The 21,058-nt window shown below is 40.9% G+C and overlaps 1 protein-coding gene across 2 annotated transcripts in view; it reads right to left on the reverse strand.

Moving 5' to 3' along the window:
* The window catches only part of COL4A2 (collagen type IV alpha 2 chain), a 217,452-nt gene that overhangs the window by 59,842 nt on the left and 136,552 nt on the right, over positions 1–21,058 (reverse strand). For both annotated transcript variants that reach the window (XM_008166744.4, XM_065592194.1), the window contains 12 exons: positions 19,840–19,875; positions 19,661–19,723; positions 19,050–19,085; positions 18,056–18,097; positions 16,873–16,959; positions 15,693–15,737; positions 13,848–13,910; positions 12,969–13,013; positions 9,666–9,719; positions 8,952–9,012; positions 2,564–2,674; positions 1,958–2,113 (listed from right to left, as the gene is read on the reverse strand). In XM_008166744.4, the coding sequence (XP_008164966.2) occupies positions 1,958–2,113; positions 2,564–2,674; positions 8,952–9,012; positions 9,666–9,719; positions 12,969–13,013; positions 13,848–13,910; positions 15,693–15,737; positions 16,873–16,959; positions 18,056–18,097; positions 19,050–19,085; positions 19,661–19,723; positions 19,840–19,875 (799 nt within the window). The remainder of the gene's footprint in view (positions 1–1,957; positions 2,114–2,563; positions 2,675–8,951; positions 9,013–9,665; positions 9,720–12,968; positions 13,014–13,847; positions 13,911–15,692; positions 15,738–16,872; positions 16,960–18,055; positions 18,098–19,049; positions 19,086–19,660; positions 19,724–19,839; positions 19,876–21,058) is intronic.

A 21,058-nucleotide genomic window follows, 5' to 3' on the forward strand; every position in this document is an offset into this window, starting at 1 on the left:
ATACTTAAAATTTACAATTCCATGGTATATTAATGACAGCCTATTTACTGCATGGGTTTACTCTGTAAATTCAGTCAATCCATAAGCCTATGTCCCCAGCTGTGCCAGAGTTTTGCTTGGTTCAGTGGAAAGGTGACTTTAAGTTATCTGGTTCATAATCCTTTACATTCTCCCCCATCTAATCTCTGGGATTGCCTTGGTCTGTTTCAACCCATGGTATAACTTGGAGCAGCTTCAACACTGCTCCAAATTTCACTGGCTGGCTGAGAGGACATCACACTCTGGCCCTACCAGCATTCCAGACCCTCCTCCTATTTTGGGGGTGAGGATGCTTTGATGAAGTAGCTATTCCATGTTAGGGGAACACTCAGCAGACTACTTAGGACAGTTTTATAGTACCTATGTGAAATGGTCTACTGTATCACAAGCCAGGATCTAGTCCACAATCCTTTCATCAGTGAAAGTTAAAAAAAATATTTAAAGCCATGTTTTTATGTTCACATCCTAGACCGGACTGCTGGATTATTTTCTTTTAGCCATGGAGAGATACCAAAACATCTAGCAGTATTAGCATGGTTATCTTTCAACATGATTGATCATTAGATACTGCTCATTAAGCAGAGACATAGTGGGATTGGACAGAATTGAAATCAACTGTCTTAGACCATTCTTCTCAGGTAGATCACAAAGAGTTAAAACAGGCACCTTTTCCCTGACGTCTTCACAACGAGAAATCACAAATTCTTCATGGTCAGTGTATACATAAGACCTCTAGAGTAGGGGTTCTCAAACTGGGGGTCGGGACCCCTCAGGGGGTCACGAGGTTATTACACGGGGGGTCGCGAGCTGTCAGCCTCCACCCCAAACCCCGCTTTGCCTCCAGCATTTATAATGGTGTTAAATATATAAAAAAGTGTTTTAATTTATGAGGGGGGGGGTCGCACTCAGAGGCTTGCTGTGTGAAAGGGGTCACCAGTACAGAAGTTTGAGAATATGGTGAGATACTACTGTTTTCAACATAGAACCAGTAACATAGGTGCTGGAACTGGGTGTACTGGTGCACTCCTTGGCTTGAAGTAGTAACAACAACCCAAAGACATGGCTTCTCCCTTCAGCACCCCCACTATAAAAATTGTTCCAGCTCCACTGACCAGCAATATCTAAATGATATCCAGAACCCTGACAAACCTGTCCCAGTACCTGAGTGAATAGCGCCTGGATGAACAGCTGCTAGCTAAAATGTAACCCAGGCATGGAAGAAGTGACGTTGATAGAAAAAAGGAAATATCAAGAAGGTAGATGGAGCTAGCAGTTTGCTTTTCATCAAAGGAATCAGCTCTGTGATTGTGGCTGAAAGTCCCAGGGTCCTCTATTGGATTCCTCACTGCTCCTAGACAACTAAATAATGATCAGCGTCAGCATTTTTTAAAACCTTTGGCCGGCCAGAAGGCTGCACCCCTTCCTGTCCAATGCAGAGCTAGACCAATGGCTCATGTTTGCCACCTTCATACTTAACTATGGACACAACTATTTAAAATACATCAGGAACAAAAGGAACCTTAGCAATGGTGGATGCCTGTTGCTCAAAACTTGAGCTATGCAAAATTTCTCTGCTGAAAAATCCAAACCCTGAGAAAAAACACAAAACAAACCAACCAGATGTGTGTTCCAGGGTTTGTTATGAATGTTTGAAAAATCAGGTGAACACATCTTTCTTCCTGTGTTTCTTTGTCCTTTTGGCACCCTCCCTCCTGCCCACGTGCATATAATCACTTACTCTCCTCCACACTCTGCTTCTATCATTGAATGCCCATTCCTCTCCCAATCTGACCTATTAACTTGACATGCCAGCAGCCTTGTTAGAAAATGATCAAACAACAACATTTCTGATTCCCTAAAATTAAACCTGTTCATTTTCCAAAGACCTTACGGCCTGGCAGCATCTCTAGCCACTTACCTGCAGTTCCTGGAGGACCAGGTGGGCCCTGGAATCCTTGAAGTCCTGGTTTACCATCACTACCTGGTGGGCCTGGCTGAGTTGCTGGAAAACCTGGTTCTCCACTAAAACCTTTGGCACCCGTTTCTCCACGTAAACCTCTTCTTTCAGAGCCATCTGAAATGGGAACACATCACCCAAGAAATTGAGAATGATCTCTCAAACATGCTCTCAGATTAAGAGGCTAGGCGTGCTAGGTTATAGAGGGAAAGTAGGCATAACTACTTCCACCATGTGAGGAAACAATGCAGGTATTCTGAATATAGTGATAATACCACTTTTCATCTGAGCAATTCAAAGCATGTTACCAAGGTGGTTGGTATCATTACCCCTGTTTGCAAGTGACTTGCCCAAAGTCGCACCAGAAGTCAGTGGCAGAAACCGGAATGGAATCCAGGTCTCCTGATTACCAGTTCAGTTCCTTATCCACTATACCACACTGCCTCTTTCAGTACCCCGTGCTCCATATGTATTCCTGCCCCTGTTCCCAAAATAATTCTGACTAAAATAGGAGCACGGCGGATTGTTGTGAGTCAATATTTAGATAATGAAATATCAGAATATTACCAGGAAAACCATCTGACGATCCAGGAAGACCAGGAAGGCCGGGATCTCCTTGGTACCCTGGGTCTCCTGCAAGCCCAGGAACACCTGGTGATCCTGGATCACCTGTTACACCTGAAACACATCCCCATCCCCAAGAATACAGGTTAGTCTGCTGATCTTTGTGACACACACAAGTAGCACTGCATGTTCTAGATTGTTCAGCCAACTGTCAATCTTGAAAGCTAAATTAGAATATTCAGCTACTTCATTTGGTGACACATTCCAGAAAGCTGCAGTATTCACAGCAGCACAAGATCCACACACAAATACCTGTAATTTGTCAGGCAGAAACGTTTAACAAGAAGATGGGTTTGCAGAACAAACTATTTAAAATTAGCACTATTAAAAGTTACATCATAATATCTGAATTGCCCTATTAAAGTTAGTATTAACAGAAAGTTATCGTTTTAAAGAAAACACAAAGGTTAAGAAAAATAAATCTGCATTTAAAGTTTCAACAGTTGCATAGCTCTGCTGTGTATCCCAGCCACACTGAGCTCTGGGCTGGACCAAACTATGTTATAACATGGATCTCTGAAATGATTGTAAGTTTAGTAGAGACAGAACCCCTCAGTACAGTCCAAAGCTGCATGCTCAAATGCCCAAACCCTGGTCCCATCAATGTCAATGGCAAAATCCCAACTTTCTTCATTCAGACCAGTATTTAGTCATGCAAGGATTGTCAGGGTACCTTTCCAGGATGAAAAGATGTTTTTAAGATGGTTTTGGGGGCGCAGCCAAAACAAACAAACAAACTGGTTGCAACTGGTGCTTTGGTCCATACCAAATGGTGCTTTGGTCCATACCAAAGCGGTGTAAATTCTAGTGCACAGTAGAGTGTTGTGCACTAACTTGCCTGTGTGGACCCTGCTGGTGCACACTAAAAGTTTCCTAGTTGGTGTTAATATAGTAGTACTGTTTGATTGTACATTAACTTTTAGTGCACATCAGCAGGGTTCACATTGGGCCAGTTAGTGTGCAACTGGAATTTACATCCCTTATGTGAGAACTAACACATTGTGCAGATGTGATCCAGGAACCTCTTGATACCAACTGGGAGAGGGCACATGAGGTGCACAGAATTTTACAGGGGGATCAGTAATATGCATAACAATTCACTAAAATGTGGCATGTGAGGTCTCTCCTGAGAGCCAGTAACACACTAGTGATCATGACATTCTGAAATGTATGTAAGAATAATATTTAAGGAGTTCTGTACCTATACTGGAAATTATGTTCTTTAGGGCTGTGAATTAAAGTAAGTCACCAAGAGGTGACTGTGATGTCCTGTTCCTTCAAATGTTTGACCACTGCCCCTCCCACCGAAAAGCCTCACTTTCACGTTAGTTTTCGCTTTGATGCCAGAAGAATAAAGCAAGCAAAGCACAAACTGTACAGCTGTGCTTTTTATCGTCTCCTTCTGTGCCCATCTCCTTCTCTGCTGGGCCCAAGTACAACATTTGGAGAAGCAGGATTTCTATCCCATTTGTGTCTAGTGCTACCAGTGCTTTGTATCTTTTTTAACCAATTTGGTTTACCCTCACAACGGGCCTCAATTCTGTTCGAAGAACTTCAGAGGTTCCTAGTTTCCAATGGAATTCAGCACATATGTTCAGATCCATACCATCCTGCTACAAACGGACTAGTGGAACACTTTGCACAGACACTTAAGCATGCCTTGATAGCGAACAAGTCTGTTTTGAGTCATCAGCAGAAACTGGACAATTTCTTGCCTGTCTGCAGGAGCACATGATGAGCTACTACCCAGGAGTCACCTGTAACTCTTTTCTTGAAGCAATCTTTGTGTACTTGTTGGGACCTGCTGTGTCTTGATGTTGCCTCATGTGCAGATAAATACCAAGCTATGCAAATTGAATGATGACATGAGACATGTCATCGTTCTTTTCAAGTTGGAGACTTTGTGGATTCGCAACTATCGTTGTGGAGTGAAATGGGTACTTGAGGAATTCTAAAATGCATAGGACCTTTTTTGTTTGTGGCAAAACTATCTGATGGTATATTGTGGAAATGACATATGGACCAGTTGCAGCCTCAACAAGTATTGAAGTCCAGGGATGTTCCAGTAGGACTTTCTGTTCCTCCAATTGAACCTCCTTCTCTTACAAGTCATACTTTCAATGACTTACTGGGAGAAATTTTGTTACAAGATCCACTTGATTCCTCACTACCAACTGTTCTTGTTGTTCAGGACACCGCTGCACCACCATACCTATGTTATTCCAAACAGGTGCATGTGATGGTGTGCACTCACCTCTCATGAGTGCCTCCTGTCAGCTGGGTGCAAACCTGCACTCTTTCTTCTCACAGTGCCCCCTGTTGGCTGCTGTCCTCGTCAGGCGGGTCTTCAGTGGCTCAGCCCTCTGGCCAAGTCACACAGTCAAATGCATGAACTAACAAACCCTTTCTGGGGTAAAAGGTCCAACTGGGCCTGTCCTTGTGCCCTTGGTAATGTCAGCAGCCCTGTGTCTGGGCTCAGTTCTCAGCCCCTTCTGGGCTAATTTTAAATCCATCCCTGCCCTGTTTATAGAGCAGTGCCCTTTAAGTCCTGCCCTTCACTTGGGCTTCTAAATGAAACTTTTACCCTTTTAGGGGCATTGGCCACTCTGCTAGTGGGTGGTGGTGAGACCCTAGCCCACCCACTACTCCAGGTCCTGACCCAGGGACCCAATACATAGCAGTCACGTGCTGCTTCCTGTAATAGTTGCTGCTGCTATTCCCTGCACCACTTCCCATGTTGCTGCTTCCTCTTCACCCTTACCTCAGGGCTGAAGTTCTGTCTATTCCCTGCTTGAGCAGGATCTCTTCCAGGCCTCCGCACCTGGAGAGTCTCACAGCCTTCCAGTCCTTCCTCATCTTTCTGGTCCCAGTCAGGAACTGACTTGCTCAGGCCTTGCATCTCCTTTCATCTGAGCCTGTTGAGATCTGATTGACTGCTTACAGACAGCCTTTCAAGGCAGGTCTGGAGGATGCACCTTTACTGTTCCTTTTCTGGGGCAGGGTGTGGTAGGACCACAAGGCTTCCAGCAGGGGGCCTCAAAAGGCCCAGTACAGCCCATCACAGTGCAAAAAACAGTTTTGTCCCTGAACTTATAAATCGTTTACTCAGTGAGCTGCTATTCCAGGACAGAATAACTCCTTGTAATTTGGGAGTCTGGGGTAGTCCACTTACAACTTTTAGTGAGGTTGTCAGGGTTCTCTCTCCACTCTGAACTCTAGGGTACAGATGTGGGGGCCCACATGAAAGATCCCCTAAGCTTATTTCTACCAGCTTAGGTTAAAAACTTCCCCAAGGCACAAATTCTTCCTTGTCCTTGGACGGTATGCTGCCACCACCAAGTGAGTTAGACAAAGATTCAGGAAAAGGACCACTTGGAGTTCCCGTTTCCCCAAAATATCCCTCCAAGCCCCTTTAACTCCTTTCTGGGGAGGAGGGAGAATAATATACCAACCTAATAAGTAAACAAGGTGAGCACAGACCAGACCCTGAGGTTTTTAGGACACTAAAAACCAATCAGGTTCTCAAAAACAGAATTTTATTATAAAGAAAAAAAGTAAAAGAAGCACCTCTGTAAAATCAGGATGGAAGGTAATTTTACAGGGCAATAAGATTTAAAGCACCGAGGATTCCCCTCTAGGCAAAACCTTAAAGTTACACAAACCGGAATAAATCTCCCTCTTAGCATAGGGACAATTCACAAGCTAAAACAAAAGATAATGCATTTCCTTGCTATTACTTACAATTTGTAATCTTAGATGCTTATTTTAGATATGGCTTTAGGAGATGTATTTTTCCTGCCCTGGTCCCTCTCTGAACCGGAGAGAACAACAAAGAGAGCACAAAGAAGCACAAACGAGAAACCTCCCTCCACAGATTTGAAAGTATCTTCTCCCCTTATTGGTCCTTTTCGTCAGGTGCCAACCAGGTTATTTGAGCTTCTTAACCCTTTACAGGTAAAGGAGGGATTTTATGCTACCCTTAGCTGTATGTTCATGACAGAGGTTATATAGTGTTTCATGTTAACCATGTAAACAAGAATGTATATGTATTTGGGAAGGTTTTTTTTAAAGGAGGGTGGGAAATGTTTATATGTGCAAAGCCTCCGCAGTGCAGAGCTTCACTTTTGTGTTAGCTCCAGTTTTGCTGCCAGAAAAATAAAGTGAGCACAGTAGAGAGTTGTGTTTCTATCAGCTCCCTATGTCCCTATCTATCTATCTCCTTCTCTGCTGGGTTCAAATATAACAGTGAGAGACAGAGGTGATGCGTAACTGTTGATAGTGGGGGGCACAATTTAAAGGTTTTGGGGGGCATGTGACCGCCCCATGCATCATCTCTGGATCTAGAACAGAGGTTTTCAAACTGTGGAGCACATCCTGCTAGCGGGGCATAGAGGAAGGTTCGGGGGGGTGGGGGAGTGGCTATGCCAGGTGGCTTGGGGAAGGAGTCCCACCTCCACTCCCTGACTCCCCTAAGTGGGCAACCCAGCCTGTGAGGTGAGTCAGGGGGTGGAGATGGCGCTCCTTCCCCGAGTCACACTGTGCGGCGCCAGCCTGGCCCCACTGCTGAGGTAAGTTGGGGATGGAGGTGGCACTTCTCCCTCGAGCCCTGCCGCTGAGATGAGTCAGGGGGTGGAGGTGGCGGTCCCTCCTCAAGCTCCACCAGCGGTGCTGGCCTGAGTGGCCTGGCATTGTTGCCCCCCCCCCCAATGTCCCTTCACACGCCTCCTCCTCCCCCAGTTTGAAAACATCTGTGTAGAAGCTGTTGAAAATGGAAGGCAGAAATCAGGGAGAGCACATGACCCTGCATTTCCACACACACACACACACACACACACACACACACACACACACACACACACACACACACACACCCCGCCTCTGGTGAGAAACATGTTCCTTTCAGACATTCCTATCTGCCTGATTATCTACCAGTTAAGTATTGTATATATCACAATGAAACCTATCTACAAACTAAGCCACCAACTAATCAAGATTAAGAATTTAACAAGAGGTCACAATATCTACAGGAAGGAATACACAGCAGGAGGATGTCCAGTTTATGAATAAAGATCAAAGGACTGTTTTATTATATCAGGGTTTTTTACGGTACACCGTAGTATCTTTTCACCTACAAGTAAGCTAATAGTGGGTTTGTTTCATGAACAGATGATCACAGCCTGGCTGTAATATGCTGGAAGGATTTTGCTCTTATGACATAATAACGTCCTATTTGTTAAGTTTGGCTCTAGTATGCATGTTATGACTTTACTTTAGATGTAACCTTTTGTTACCAATACTTCTGCTTGCTATCATATGAATCGCTATTCTTTGTTAAATAAACATATAACTGCTTTTTCTAAGTACTGTGAGTTATGGGGAGCTGTGCTGTACAGTATAACTGGTAAACTGTGGGGTACTGTTCCTTAGGGAGCAGAAGATCTGCAGTTCTGTGAGTGGATCAGGTGCTGGGTATTCCAGTGAGTTGTGTGGAGGACTTGGGGTTGGAATGTGCCTATCGCTAACCTGCAGAGGGACAGCGGAGCCCACATGAGCTGCGAGGGAAGTGCTTGTGCTACTTGTGACTGGTGGTGACCCGTGGCTGGTACAGACAAGGCTTCCTCATGCTAAGGGCAGGTAGTAGCGAGGTACTCCACAACCCTGGGATCCCTTGGGATGCATCAGATAAGCTCTTGATTAAGCTCATTTAGGAGCCCAGACTGCAGGAATCTTTCTGAACATTTAGTTTAAAGCTCTGGTTGTGGAAAAAATAATCTGGTCTTCAAGTACACCCATCAGTTGTATTTTAACAGTCCGGAATATTGATTTCACATCAGTCTGTGGCTCACCTCACCTGTCATGTTACCAGTGATTTTTTTTTTGTTAAATTGTCCATTACTGCATATAAATGTCACAAAAATACTTGTTGGCATTTTCTTAGATCTCAAGGCTTTGTCTTCACTAGGGGAAAAAAAGGAGTGCTAACGTGAGTTGAGTTAAAGACTAGGCTAGCATCTTTAACCCAGCCTGCTTACCTGTGCGAAAACTACTAACTTCACTTTGAGATAGCTAACTCGAGCTAAGAACACACCTTTTTTCCTGAGTGAAGACAAGGCCAAAGAGGGATGAGGACTAAGGTAACTTCCCTGAAAATAAGATAACTTTACACTATTAGGGAGTTTGTACACTATTGTTTGAGATGAGTAACACATATACCGACTCGCTTTACTAAAGGAACAGAGTTCTCTGCATTTCATGCTTTTGCTGTGGGGGAAGATGGAAAAACAAGGATGAGCTATCAGCATCACAAGTATTCAGAGCAATGAAGACATACCTTTCCTTGCAAACGGAGTATAAACAGGTGGTCCTTGAAACCCTCTCTCACCCTGCTCTCCCTGTATAAATAGATAATGAAGCGTCAGATACATACTCAGCGTGTGCCTGCACCATTGTGCGGTGAGGGACTATTTGAGCATGTGGGTCCGTTGCACAAAGGACCAGATTTTCAAAAATATTTAGGCACATTAGCAGCAGATAGGCACCTAATAGAATGTTCAAACTCCCAATGATTTTGATTTCAATGGGAATTAGGCACTTAACCTGCATAAGTACTCTTCATTTCTAGGCACTAAATACCTTTAACATCTGGCCCCAAGTTGCCAGCAAAAGCCTTGTATTTCTCTTCATTCACAACACCTCTCCACTGGTTCTCCTAATTGTTATCCTCATTCTACTTTTTCCTCATTCATCCATATTTTCCCACTCATACGCTCTCTTCATCAGTTGGGGACAAGGAAAATATTCACCCTCTGTCCCCTCCCTATAATACAGTGTCAGTTAAGCACATTTTGTGAATTTTTACACCTTCCTCTGAAGTATCTGGTTACTGACAGACAACCAAGCAGCACAGACAACTGCCTAGTCAATTATGGCAACAAACATTTATATTTTTATTCTAATGAACAGACACAACATAAGCAAAATTATGTCTGGTTTACTAATTCTGACCAATTAAATTCACTTTTAGTGCAGGAAAGTAAAGAAGTACCTTCATTCCTTTAGGACCACTGCTGCCTGGCATGCCATCAAATCCTTGAAAACCCTGAAATATATATCAAAATGGTTGCCCTTTTCTAAATCAGACAAAGAATGAAGATATTTTGTTACAGGATTTTTCAACAGGCCAGCTTGTTGCCATTATTTTAATCTGTTACAGCAGTCATTTTAAAAGCATGAGAATGGTGGTTTCCTCTAACATAGTTAAGGTGTGTGAACCATGCAGCAAAGCTGAGAATTTTGTCACCCTCAGGATTTACTCTTGGCATTAATAATTTAGTTCTACCTTTCAGTTTTTTTCTGTTATATATTTTGCATATTGGGTCAAATCCTAGCCTTGGTGCAGCCCTGGCGCATAGCCTTGTTGGAGGAATACAGAATGGGCAGGTAATGAAGCTGTTGAGCTCTCAGAAGATCTTGAGATGGGAACCTGCATTCTGGATTGATGGAAAGAAGGGTAAGGAGAAGGCAAATGGTCCATCCTCTCTAGTCCTTGGAGATGGTGTCATGAAGACAATGCACACACACAGTGCCTCTTTTATTCTGCAGCACAGTGGGGTTTCCCCCAGGTGTCAGTCAGCTAGAGAAACTTGTCTAGAATATACGAATGAGCTACACTAGAGATGTCATTGTTATAATAAAGTAATAGTTCTACTTAGGTTGTGAGCTCTTGAGGGCAGGAATTGTTTCTTTATTATGTGTTTATATAGTACCAAGCATCCTGGGGCTGGGGCCTCTAGGTGCTACTGCAATACAAAATGCACTAATGTTGCAGATAACCTAATTAAACTACCAATATCTGTAAGAATGTTTTATCACATAAACATCTCTCTATAGAGCAGGGATCAGCAACCAAATCTGCTGGCGGGCTGAGACGGTTTGTTTACCTGCAGTGTCCACAGGTTTGGCCGATTGCAGCTAGCACTGGCTGTAGCTCACTGTTTCAGGCCAATGGGGGCTGCGGGAAACGACGCGGGCCGAGGGATATGCTGGCCGCTGCTTCCCACAGCCCCCATTGACCTGGAATGGTGAAACGCGGCCGGTGGGAGCTGTGATCAGCTGAACCTGCGGACGCTGCAGGTAAACAAACCGTCCCAGCCCGCTCGTGGATTTTTCTGATGGGCTGCGTACCAAAGGTTGTCGATCCCTGCTGTAGAGCATTTTAATTAATTGAATGATTTATTCTTTTAACTGAGACAATGACACCTCCAGGACTTGCCAATACCAGCCTTCTGGCACATGTGTGAAGTGGCTTAAATCTGAAGTTTGTGTCAGATGCAATATATCGTATTCAATTAGTGTACATTTCAGCTGATGGAGCTGTGCATATGAAAATACCAGGCTTACATCTCCTCTCACATGCACTGGTTTTACACCAGTGTACTTCCATTGACTTCAATGGAGTTATTCCTGATTTATTTCAGTGTAAGGGACAGAAAAATCAGGACTATTATATTTTATTTAAAACATTTTCTAGAACTGAATTCTAGATACACTGTCCATGCGTACTCCAGAAAACAGAAATTCTAAAAAGTTAAAGCATTAAAATAAAATAGTGGCCAGAGCCGCAGCTGCTATAAGTCAGTGTGGATCCACTGACAGTAGTGAAGCTGTGCAATTTACACTAGCTGTGGATCTGAGCCTTTATATACAGCCTGTAAAACTGAAGAGTGTAGTGAACTCCTGAATAGATCAGATATTTCAATAACTGGCTTCAGAAAACATTTACACAGTTTTAAAGCATTGCAATACACCACAACATTCTCCAAGATACCACAAACTGACCCCCAGGGATCAAAGATATTATTCACAATGAAAATATATGTCAAACATTGTCAGAAAACTAACAACTGTTATACAATAGATGTAAAATCTCTTTCACACTAGGTGGAGCTGTAGATCTAAAAAGGAAGCCAGGAGTTTCCTAATTATCTACTGCTTACTTTAAGTACACTGAAATGACTGAGCTATAGTTCTTCCTTCTCTCAAGGGAGTCAAACAATTACCATAATTTAAAAAAATATTTTTGCTCGTGAATAACATACTGGGAAACCTACTCCTTCAGATGTCATGATTTACCAGTTACATCTCACTGAAATAAATGTACCCTTTACTAAAAATTTTGTCGGGACTCAAACTCAAAAAGGGATAAAAGGGGTCAATAAATGATTCTGACATGGGTGCAGATACCAAGCCTACTTAAGTAAAAGGAAAGAACCCTTAATGTACATATTATTGACAGTTTTCTCTCTTCTAGACTAGCCGTTTTGACAGAAGCTTAAGAGCTGTGGATTTCACACAAGGATTGGTATTCCTTGCTGGCAAATTCCTTAGCATAATCAAGAAGCATAGAGAAACCATTTATTCCTGTAGCCATAGACTTATTTGAACATCTTATGGGCACAGTTTCTAACACTGATAGAAGCAGCCATTTTCTGCACACAAATAAAAAGCACGAGAGCTTCCAGGTATGACAGAATTTTATTTTAGACATTATTGCATGTTTCTATGGACATAGAGAATCAGCTAATATTTTTCTCAGTTTTTCCCCTCTCTCCTTTTCGTTTGTGCTCAGAAATTCAAGATGGCACATGGATCACAGACCTCTACAACATCTGAGGAAAACTATCTAAAGGACAACACATTTCAGTATGGTGTAAAAGAAATTACAGAACTCATGTCAGCAATGATGGGAACTGTGAATACATTTCCAAAGCTCTCTGAAAATATATTCCTAAATGGCAATACAGGCTTTAATTATCAGACCATTCCCCTCACCCCCCACTTAACTAGGATTACCCAAAGAACAGGGAAGTCACCTGGTCCATAAAGTTAAGTTGATTGCAGTTGGAGAGTCCAGACAATATTCTGATCTTATTTACAAGGTATAACCGAGATCAGAATTTGATACCTATAGTATGTGTGGAATACACTTCGATTTTCAATTAGTGAGTCTAAATATAAAAGTCAAGCATGGAATATTCTAAAGGATTACTTATACTGTGCAAAACTGGTCCTTTATGATGTAATTTGGTAAAATGTTAACTGAATATGTATTTCTTACGTACTGTTATGCCCACTTAAAGTTCTAATGTCTGTAGTGTAGGGCACGTTATTTGTCTGGCACATGTTATACATTATATAGTGCTGTGTACACTTATAGCACTGTATTGATATTATGCTCTGTCATTTTCCAGGATAGAACATGTATTTTTCCATAATCTGAAGATGTCAGTTCTATATGTTAAAAGCAGTGTGCTAGAAACAAAATCTGTTTTTTGTGCTAAATACTCACTTTTTCCCCGGCAGCTCCTGGGATGCCATTGATACCAGGTAACCCCTATGAAAATACAACATCATTTGCAGAATAAAGTGAAACCCTGACAAATCTGTTAATCTTTGCCACTTCTAAGCTAATGTATGCAATGCACTTGAACTTTTAAAAAAAACTGACCATAACAATAAGAATTCATAGACTTATTTTCTAATAAGCAGATGCACAGTACAAACAGAACTGCTATTTTCTTTCTTTCTTTCTTTCTTTCTTTCTTTCTTTCTTTCTTTCTTTCTTTCTTTCTTTCTAAGCAAGACATTGTAAAACCACCATAAGAATGTTATGATCTCTGAGTGTTTTTAGAAATATTTATGTTGCCTATGCTTTCCACCATATTTGTTCATTTCAGAAGCTGTACTATGAGAACAAATGAAATGGAGCGGCACCAATTGGGTGCTACAAGATACTTGCACCCAAATAGGTTTAGGTTTTTTATTGGGGTATATATGAATAAAAACAATAAGGGTGACAGTCACTATTCCCTTGCCCATTAATTTGACTTTGTGAGGATAAGAAGGGGATGGAGAAATGGAATCCACCCTCAAAACCAGCAAACAGGTCATAGGATTTCAGCACAGACTTTTATAGTTGCTATAGGCTGCAGTGTTGGCTATAGACCCCAATATGGAGGGGGTCCTAGTCACTTCATATGCATGAGTGTGGGGCTAGTGGCCTCTTCCTTTGCCTGCCTCGGTGGCCTCTCCCTCTCCAGTCCCACTAGGCACAGATAGGTTGCACAACCACTCCCACACATAGCTTCTTCACCTCTGACTTGGTCTGACAGCCATATCACCCCACTCTCTGCCCTGGGGTGAATTTCATCTTTAATGAACAACATACCCTTTGTCCTGGAAAACCTATTATTCCTTCTTCTCCTTTTTCTGCTGAATATGCGGGTGAGCCCTAGGAAACATTGCAGATGAACTTACATAGACCGTTATGTTTACAGACTGTATATATGAACGTATCTATGAAGAGAAGAGCATTACACTGCTGGCAGAGGCTGATAATAAGCAGAAGTGAAAACACCATGGCCTGTGTAAACATCAGACCTGAACCTGTAGTTCATACAAGAGCTAAAATCTCTTCTGAGTTTTGTCTGTTTGCATAATCAGAGTGCTAGGATCAGGCCCTTAGAGAGATGAATCCATATCCTTTAAAAAAACAACTGCTTTTGTAGTTGCTACTTTGAAGAAAAGCCAAAGCAATTGTTTTTATCTGTATAATCAGATAGCCATCTCAGATCTCATCCAAATCCTAGTTTCAAATAGATATTGAGAAAACACAGATATTCCACCATCCAAGCTTAATAAAAGTGAGATACAAATTCTTCACTTTGCTACACAGGCATAAATCCAAAGTAAGTCTATTGAAGTCAATGAAATTATACCTGTGTAAAACTAGTGTGAAAGCAGATTAGGATTTATAGAGCACATTATCGACTGTATACTAAAGGCAACACAGCTCTAACTGCAACCTCCCCCAGGGGTGTCACATACCAATTGAACAGGAGGGTTGAGAGAATAGAGCCTTCGGAACCTCCTTATGGGAGGTCCTCTGGGCTAGTGATTAATTGCTCAAAACTACTCTTTACAACTGCTCAGAAAGTAGGAATGGAGCTAAGCAAGAGCAACACCATCCAGCTAGTCCAGGTTCTGCAGATGAGTTAACAAAACCTCACAGTCTATGGTGTCAAAGACTGCTGACAACTCTAAATGAAATGACAAGCACACCTGACTATTGTCCACTTGACTACTGAATTCATCAACCAATGAAACTAAAGCTGTATCTAGAGGGCAGACTGGAAGGGATCAAGAAAATTGCCACATGTAACCATTTAATGGAATTTTAAGGAACGCTATCTATACCAGACATAGTAACATTTAACCCTCAAATTCAAAAATCAGTTGTGAGAAAGGATCTCATTTTAGTTAGCCCATAAAACTGATTGCAATGGGCGTTCCATCCTAAATAGAATAGAATCATAGAATCATAGAATCGTAGTCCTGGAAGGGACCTCAATAGGTCATCTAGTCCAGTCCCCTGCACTCAAGGCAGGACTAAGTAATAACTAGACCATCACTGACAGGTGTTTGTTTAACCTGCTCTTAAAAATCTCCAGCGATAGATATTCCATAACCCCCCTAGGAAATTTATTCCAGTGCTTAACCACCTGACAATTAGGAAGTTTTTCCTAATGTTCAACCTCAACCTCCCTTGCTGCACTTTAAGCCCTTTGCTTCTTGTCCTATTCTCAGAGGTTAAGGAGAACAATTTTACTCTCCTCCTTGTAACAACCTTTTATGTACTTGAAAACTGTTATCATGTCCGTGCTCAGTCTTTTCTTCTCAGACTAAACAAACCCATTTTTTTTTCAATCTTTCCTCACAGGTCATGTTTTCTAGACCTTTAATCATTTTTGTTGCTCCTCGCTGGACTTTCTCCGATTTGTCCACATCTTTTCTGAAGTGTGGCACGCAGAACTGGACACAATACTCCAGCTGAGGCCTTATCAGTGCATATTGTCATGATATGGCCTGCCATGACTCATCTAAGGGATATGAAGAGAAAAGCTGATACATTCTGTTAGGTTGTTTTATTTCTATTCCGTACCATTTCAAAGGTAGAATGTACTAATATTAACCACAGTGCTAGACTTATTTGTCTTTGGTTTTCTTGACTTACTTGAGTTCCACGTTCTCCTGTTTCTCCTTTTACTCCCTTTGTACCCTAACAATGAAAAAAAAAGAGGAAAGATTATAAATATTCAAGTATATTGTGCTTTCCCAAATACATCAAGTTTTGTAACATGAAACAGCAGGTATTTACCAAGAGAAAAACCATTACTATTGAGTTTTGATCAAGAATATACTTGTCTTATAAAATGCATGAATCATAAGTAGTTTTAGTGTTTTTTATTTAATAATTTGTTGGGAGATGCTTTGATGTATTTCTAAAAGAGATATGTTTCTTCATACTGCTCAGATTGAAAAAATGTGCAAGTACCCCTACCTCACATTACAAGGCTTAACTCAGACTTGTTTATGAGGAGCTCAGATTCTGTGGTTATGAGTGCCACAGAAATATCTCAAATAAATATCAATGTTCCCAACTCTATCCACTCTAGAGATGACTTTAGTTCAGATTTTCTCTCTTCCTTCGCCTTATCTGAACTGTGAACAGCCTCCTCCACCTCCTTTTATTTTATTTTTTTCCCTGGGAGATGAAAATTATTTTGACATCACATTTTTTTTCCCAACAACATAAATTTGTTTCCTAAGGCATTTCAGAGAATGTGATATGTAGCACTTGTTATAAACCCGTCCTCAGCATGGATGAGCTACTTCCAAGGTGCAGGCCATTTGCTCATCACAGTAACTCAAATTCTCTCCTTCAGTATATTTACCCGTATGCTTCTGTGAAAACACGACAATATCACCGACTGTTGGACAAATCATCAATATGAATGCTTTCTATATAGAATTTTGTGATCATAAATGAGAAAATATTAGTGACATTAAGTAGTACAGAGTTAGGGTTTGCTTGAAGAAAAGGAACAAGTTTGTCTAGGCACTTCAAGGGAAACATAGTAAGTATGAATGTGAGCGATTTTTATCTCCAATACTCACAAGTCTTTCATCCCAAAAGGAATGGCAATCTTGAGTAGCAAAGGCATTTATCTATGTGTTTGTATGGTAATCTATTGCAGGTGCTTTCTCTCTCTTTTCTCTAATATTCACTATTATGTTGCAATTCCTCCCCCTGTCCCCCCCCAAAAACACTCCACACTTGAATAAGTACTTATCTTTATTTATCTGAATTCAATTCAATACTCCATATGCTTTTACACAACGTTTTTAATTACCTTGTATTTTGTTAGCATTATGTCTGAGAAATTGCTTGCCTCAAGCGTAGCTAGAAGCCCGGGAGGGCCCGGTAGACCTTTTTCACCCTGTAGGAAAACCACAGAAATAGGTTTAGCAGCAGCTAAAATAACTCTTTAAATTGTAGACCTGCATTGGATGCCCAATTTGCTACTAAAATTTAGGACTAGATCCTAAGTTGGAACCAATCGCAGCTACATGGACTTACACCAGCTAAAAGTTTAGCTGTAAAAGTCTAAGGCTATGTCTACACTACAGCCTATGTTGGCAAAACTTATGTTGCTCAGGGGTGTGAATATTCCATCCCCCTGAGTGACATAAATTACACCAACCTAAGTGTTCATGTGCACACCTTCTCCTGCCAACATAGCTTATGTTGCTTGCAGAGGTGGTTTTTTTATGCCAACGGGAGAGCTCTCTCCGTTCGGCATAGAACGTCTTCACCAGATGCGCTACAATGGCGCAGCTGTATTGGTACAGCTGTGCCACCGCAGTGCTATATGTATAGACATACTCTAAACAAGGTTATGGCAAGAAAAGAATTAGATTCATATTAAGCTAAGAGGTGACGATATTTTCCATTGTACTACATACTTCTAGAACAAACTGTAAAGATTTTAACTCCATTGATTTCAATAGAGTTTCTTCTGATTTGTACTGGTATGAGAGCACAGTCAGACCTAGGGCATGTCTACACTTACCTCCGGAGCAATCGATCCAGTGGGGGTCGATTTATTGCGTCTACTAAAGACATGATAAATCTACCGACGAGTGCTCTCCCATCGACTCCGGCACTCCACCGGAGCGAGAAGTATAGGCGGAGTCGATGGGGGAGCATCAGCAGTCGACCTACCGCAGTGAAGACACCGTGGTAAGTAGATCTAAGTATGTCGACTTCAGCTATGTTATTCACATAGCTGAAGTTGCGTAACTTAGATCGACACCCCTCCTCTCCCCCAGTGTAGGCCAGGCCCTAGACATGTAAAAGACCATTTGGCTACAACATTTACTATTGTCTTATCATCACTTTCAAAGTAAATGAATTTTTACTATAGTATATCATCACAAAATAATATTGGACAGTAATTTAAATAAGCTCTTTTATAAAGGTTAAGCATCACCAATTTATCTTATACCCATACTAATTCACTGGTTTTCCTTTACCTTTTCACCTCTTTTTCCATAAAAACCCACGCCTCTGTTGCCCTGCAAAGACATTAAGTCAGCATAATATAATTATACAATACTTCTACAGAATAGATTTAAATGAAAGGAGCTCCAGAAGTACTTAACCAAAGGAGTGTTTCAGGGTAGGGATTCTTAGGACATCACTGCAGAATTGTGATCACATAACAGTCTAGCTCTAACTCAATAAGTCATTTTGGTTTAGCATTTAGAAAGAAGGCTGTAATTAAAACCTCATGTTGACAGCACTGCTCCAGTGTTTCCTCTAACAGGCATTAAGTCTGTCTTTTCTCTGAGTAACAATGTGAAAAGACTGCACGCTGCATCTGTGGGGGCTTTTTAATAGAACTACATGTTAAATAAAATTACCTAAGTACACTGCGTATTGGAACTATGAACTCATAGAACTCTCTGATAAAATATAATCTGAGATATATGGACAGATTCTTTGATCTGGGGAGACTGCTGTGCCCACACCAGCAGTGTAATCTGGCTTTAAAGCAGGTTTAACCACTCCAGGGAAGATTTTCCCAGTGCAAGGTTGATTTAAAAGGTATGTCTACAGATCTTTTTGGAGTGAGTGGGAATGAGTCTCCCAGATCAAGCTAGTTGGTCCACACTAGTGCTTTAAAAATAGTTGCGTAGACAACGCTTTGAAGTTGCACGGAGGCTGGAACTCAACCTTCCTCCCCAGGCTTCACAACTCAAAACATCTTCAGTTTACTAGGTATGTCTGTAATCACTATAGTCTGCAGACCTGAAGAAGAGCTCTGTGTAGCTCGAAAGCTTTTCTCTCACCAACAGAAGTTGGTCCAATAAAAGATATTACCTCACTCACCTCGTCTCTCTGTAATAATTAAAGGCCTGACTTAGCACACCAACTCAAGTCAGTGATATCTGTCCACTGACTTGGATCAGACCCTATGAACCCAAAATGAAATATGTGAGGACAGCTCTTCAGAGAAAGACTTACTTGTGGTCCTGGGAAACCCGGTGGCCCTTTTGGTCCCTGTACAAATACAATTGTGGAGAGTAAATTACCTCTCATTAGTGCCTTTTCTATTAATACTATTTTGAGAACATCAAACACTTTACATGTGAAACATAAGGATACATTCAGAATGTACTGTATTCATTTAGCATTCAGTCAACAATACTTAATATATTAACTATATTTATTGTACTGTATGATATTGAAAATGCTAGCTTAGCGCATTTGATCATCTTCCTGGCTCTAATGGGATACGAGGCTGCTAATTACTTGGAGCCGGTGGAGTTACTGCTGTAGTTCAATAGGAACTTGTGGTTTTCACCAGACAATATAATTGCAATAATACAGGTGATATATGCTGAAAGGTCTTGATTCTTTTTTGCAATGCTGATCCCTGGAGAATTAGTGTCACATACTGCCTTTCACTTTCAAAATATAATCCCCTCTTTGGTTTTAAGAACACCTAGTTGTCGTACTTAAACCTGTTAGCTAATGTACAACTACTAGCTCCTAGTGTACAAAAAAAGAGGTCCTGCTAGCATGATACTTATGTCAGGTTAATTTCATAGAGTACATATTTTAAAAATACTTACTGGTTTTCCTGGATTTCCTGTTGGACCAATTAAACCCACAACACCACGAACACCTTGAGGTCCCTAGAAATGCCAAAAATGACTTAAAAAAATGAAACAAACCAATAATGGATGTTGTTTTGGTAGCTGCTATTATTAACATATTGATAAATCATCACATTTGGTGAACAGCAACTTACTGGAAAGCCCAACAATCCCTGCTCACCAGGCTCTCCCTAAAGAAGACAAAAATAGTTAAAGATACAGTAAGTACTATATACGACACTAACGATACATCTTCTAGCTCAGGGATTTTAAAAAGGCATTCCTTCAGTCATAATAATCAGAACGTAGCATAAAAACATGACACAAACACTTTAAATAAAGATAAATTCAATATAAATATTGATATAGAAAATCAGTTCAATTTTATTACATGTTAATTGTATACTTTCTATGTACAGTACAGTTATATATATTATGACTGGGATTTTCAAAAGGTTGCTAAGGGAGTTAAGCACCCAAATTTCATTGAAATGAAATGGGAATTGAATGCCTAACTTCCTTTGCAAATCTCAGTTTATAAATTTAGATGATGTCTAACAAGGATATGTATGTATCCTGAATTGAAACAAACTAGTTAAATGAGGACTCTCTCAATAGATTGCATTTAGAATTACAGTACCAAATGATTGTTTCTTTGAACATTTCCATTTTTAAAACACAGAAAACATTTGGAGCATACTGTTTTAGAAACCACATTTTTGACTGTAGAACATGTTGAAATATTTTTGGAAGTTTGATCCAAAAACATTTTGGGACAACAGTTCACATACTCTTACTCATTTTGAACAGCTCCTTACTACACAAATATCTTCACTGAAGCTAGTGGGACGATTTATGGAGCAAGGTAAAACCTAACAGTGTACGGCTATCATTATCTAACTGTTGGGTATCAGATACTCGAAATGAACTAATACAAATGATTACTTATTAGCACTATTATTAGATTTCAAAATTATTCTAGAAGGAAAAGAATATTATCTGATTGAAAAATACAAGATATTTATTAATGTATTATCAAAAATAATAAACCGCTGGTTACCTAAAAATGTTGGCATCTTATCATTGGCACAACACGTTTTGCTAATCTTTTCCACACAGAAAAAGAAGAAAATAAAAATCTAGCATCAGATTCTAGCCCCTTCTTTGGCTGTTTTGTGATGCTCCATTGGTACAAAGCAGCCAGAAATATAGCTTATCCACCTATCTGGGAATTCTGCTTGCACAAGGCAAACCCGCAGATAATGCAGAGCTAGTATATTGTATCTATGTGACCCTTCTTCCAACTGTGGGAGAGAAGGCATGGCCAAGTGCTTCTGGACTCAGGCTATTCCTGGCTGTTGGAACAGCCTGTTT

Source organism: Chrysemys picta, chromosome 1 (genome assembly GCF_011386835.1).
Source record: "Chrysemys picta bellii isolate R12L10 chromosome 1, ASM1138683v2, whole genome shotgun sequence".
Taxonomy (NCBI): domain Eukaryota; kingdom Metazoa; phylum Chordata; order Testudines; family Emydidae; genus Chrysemys; species Chrysemys picta.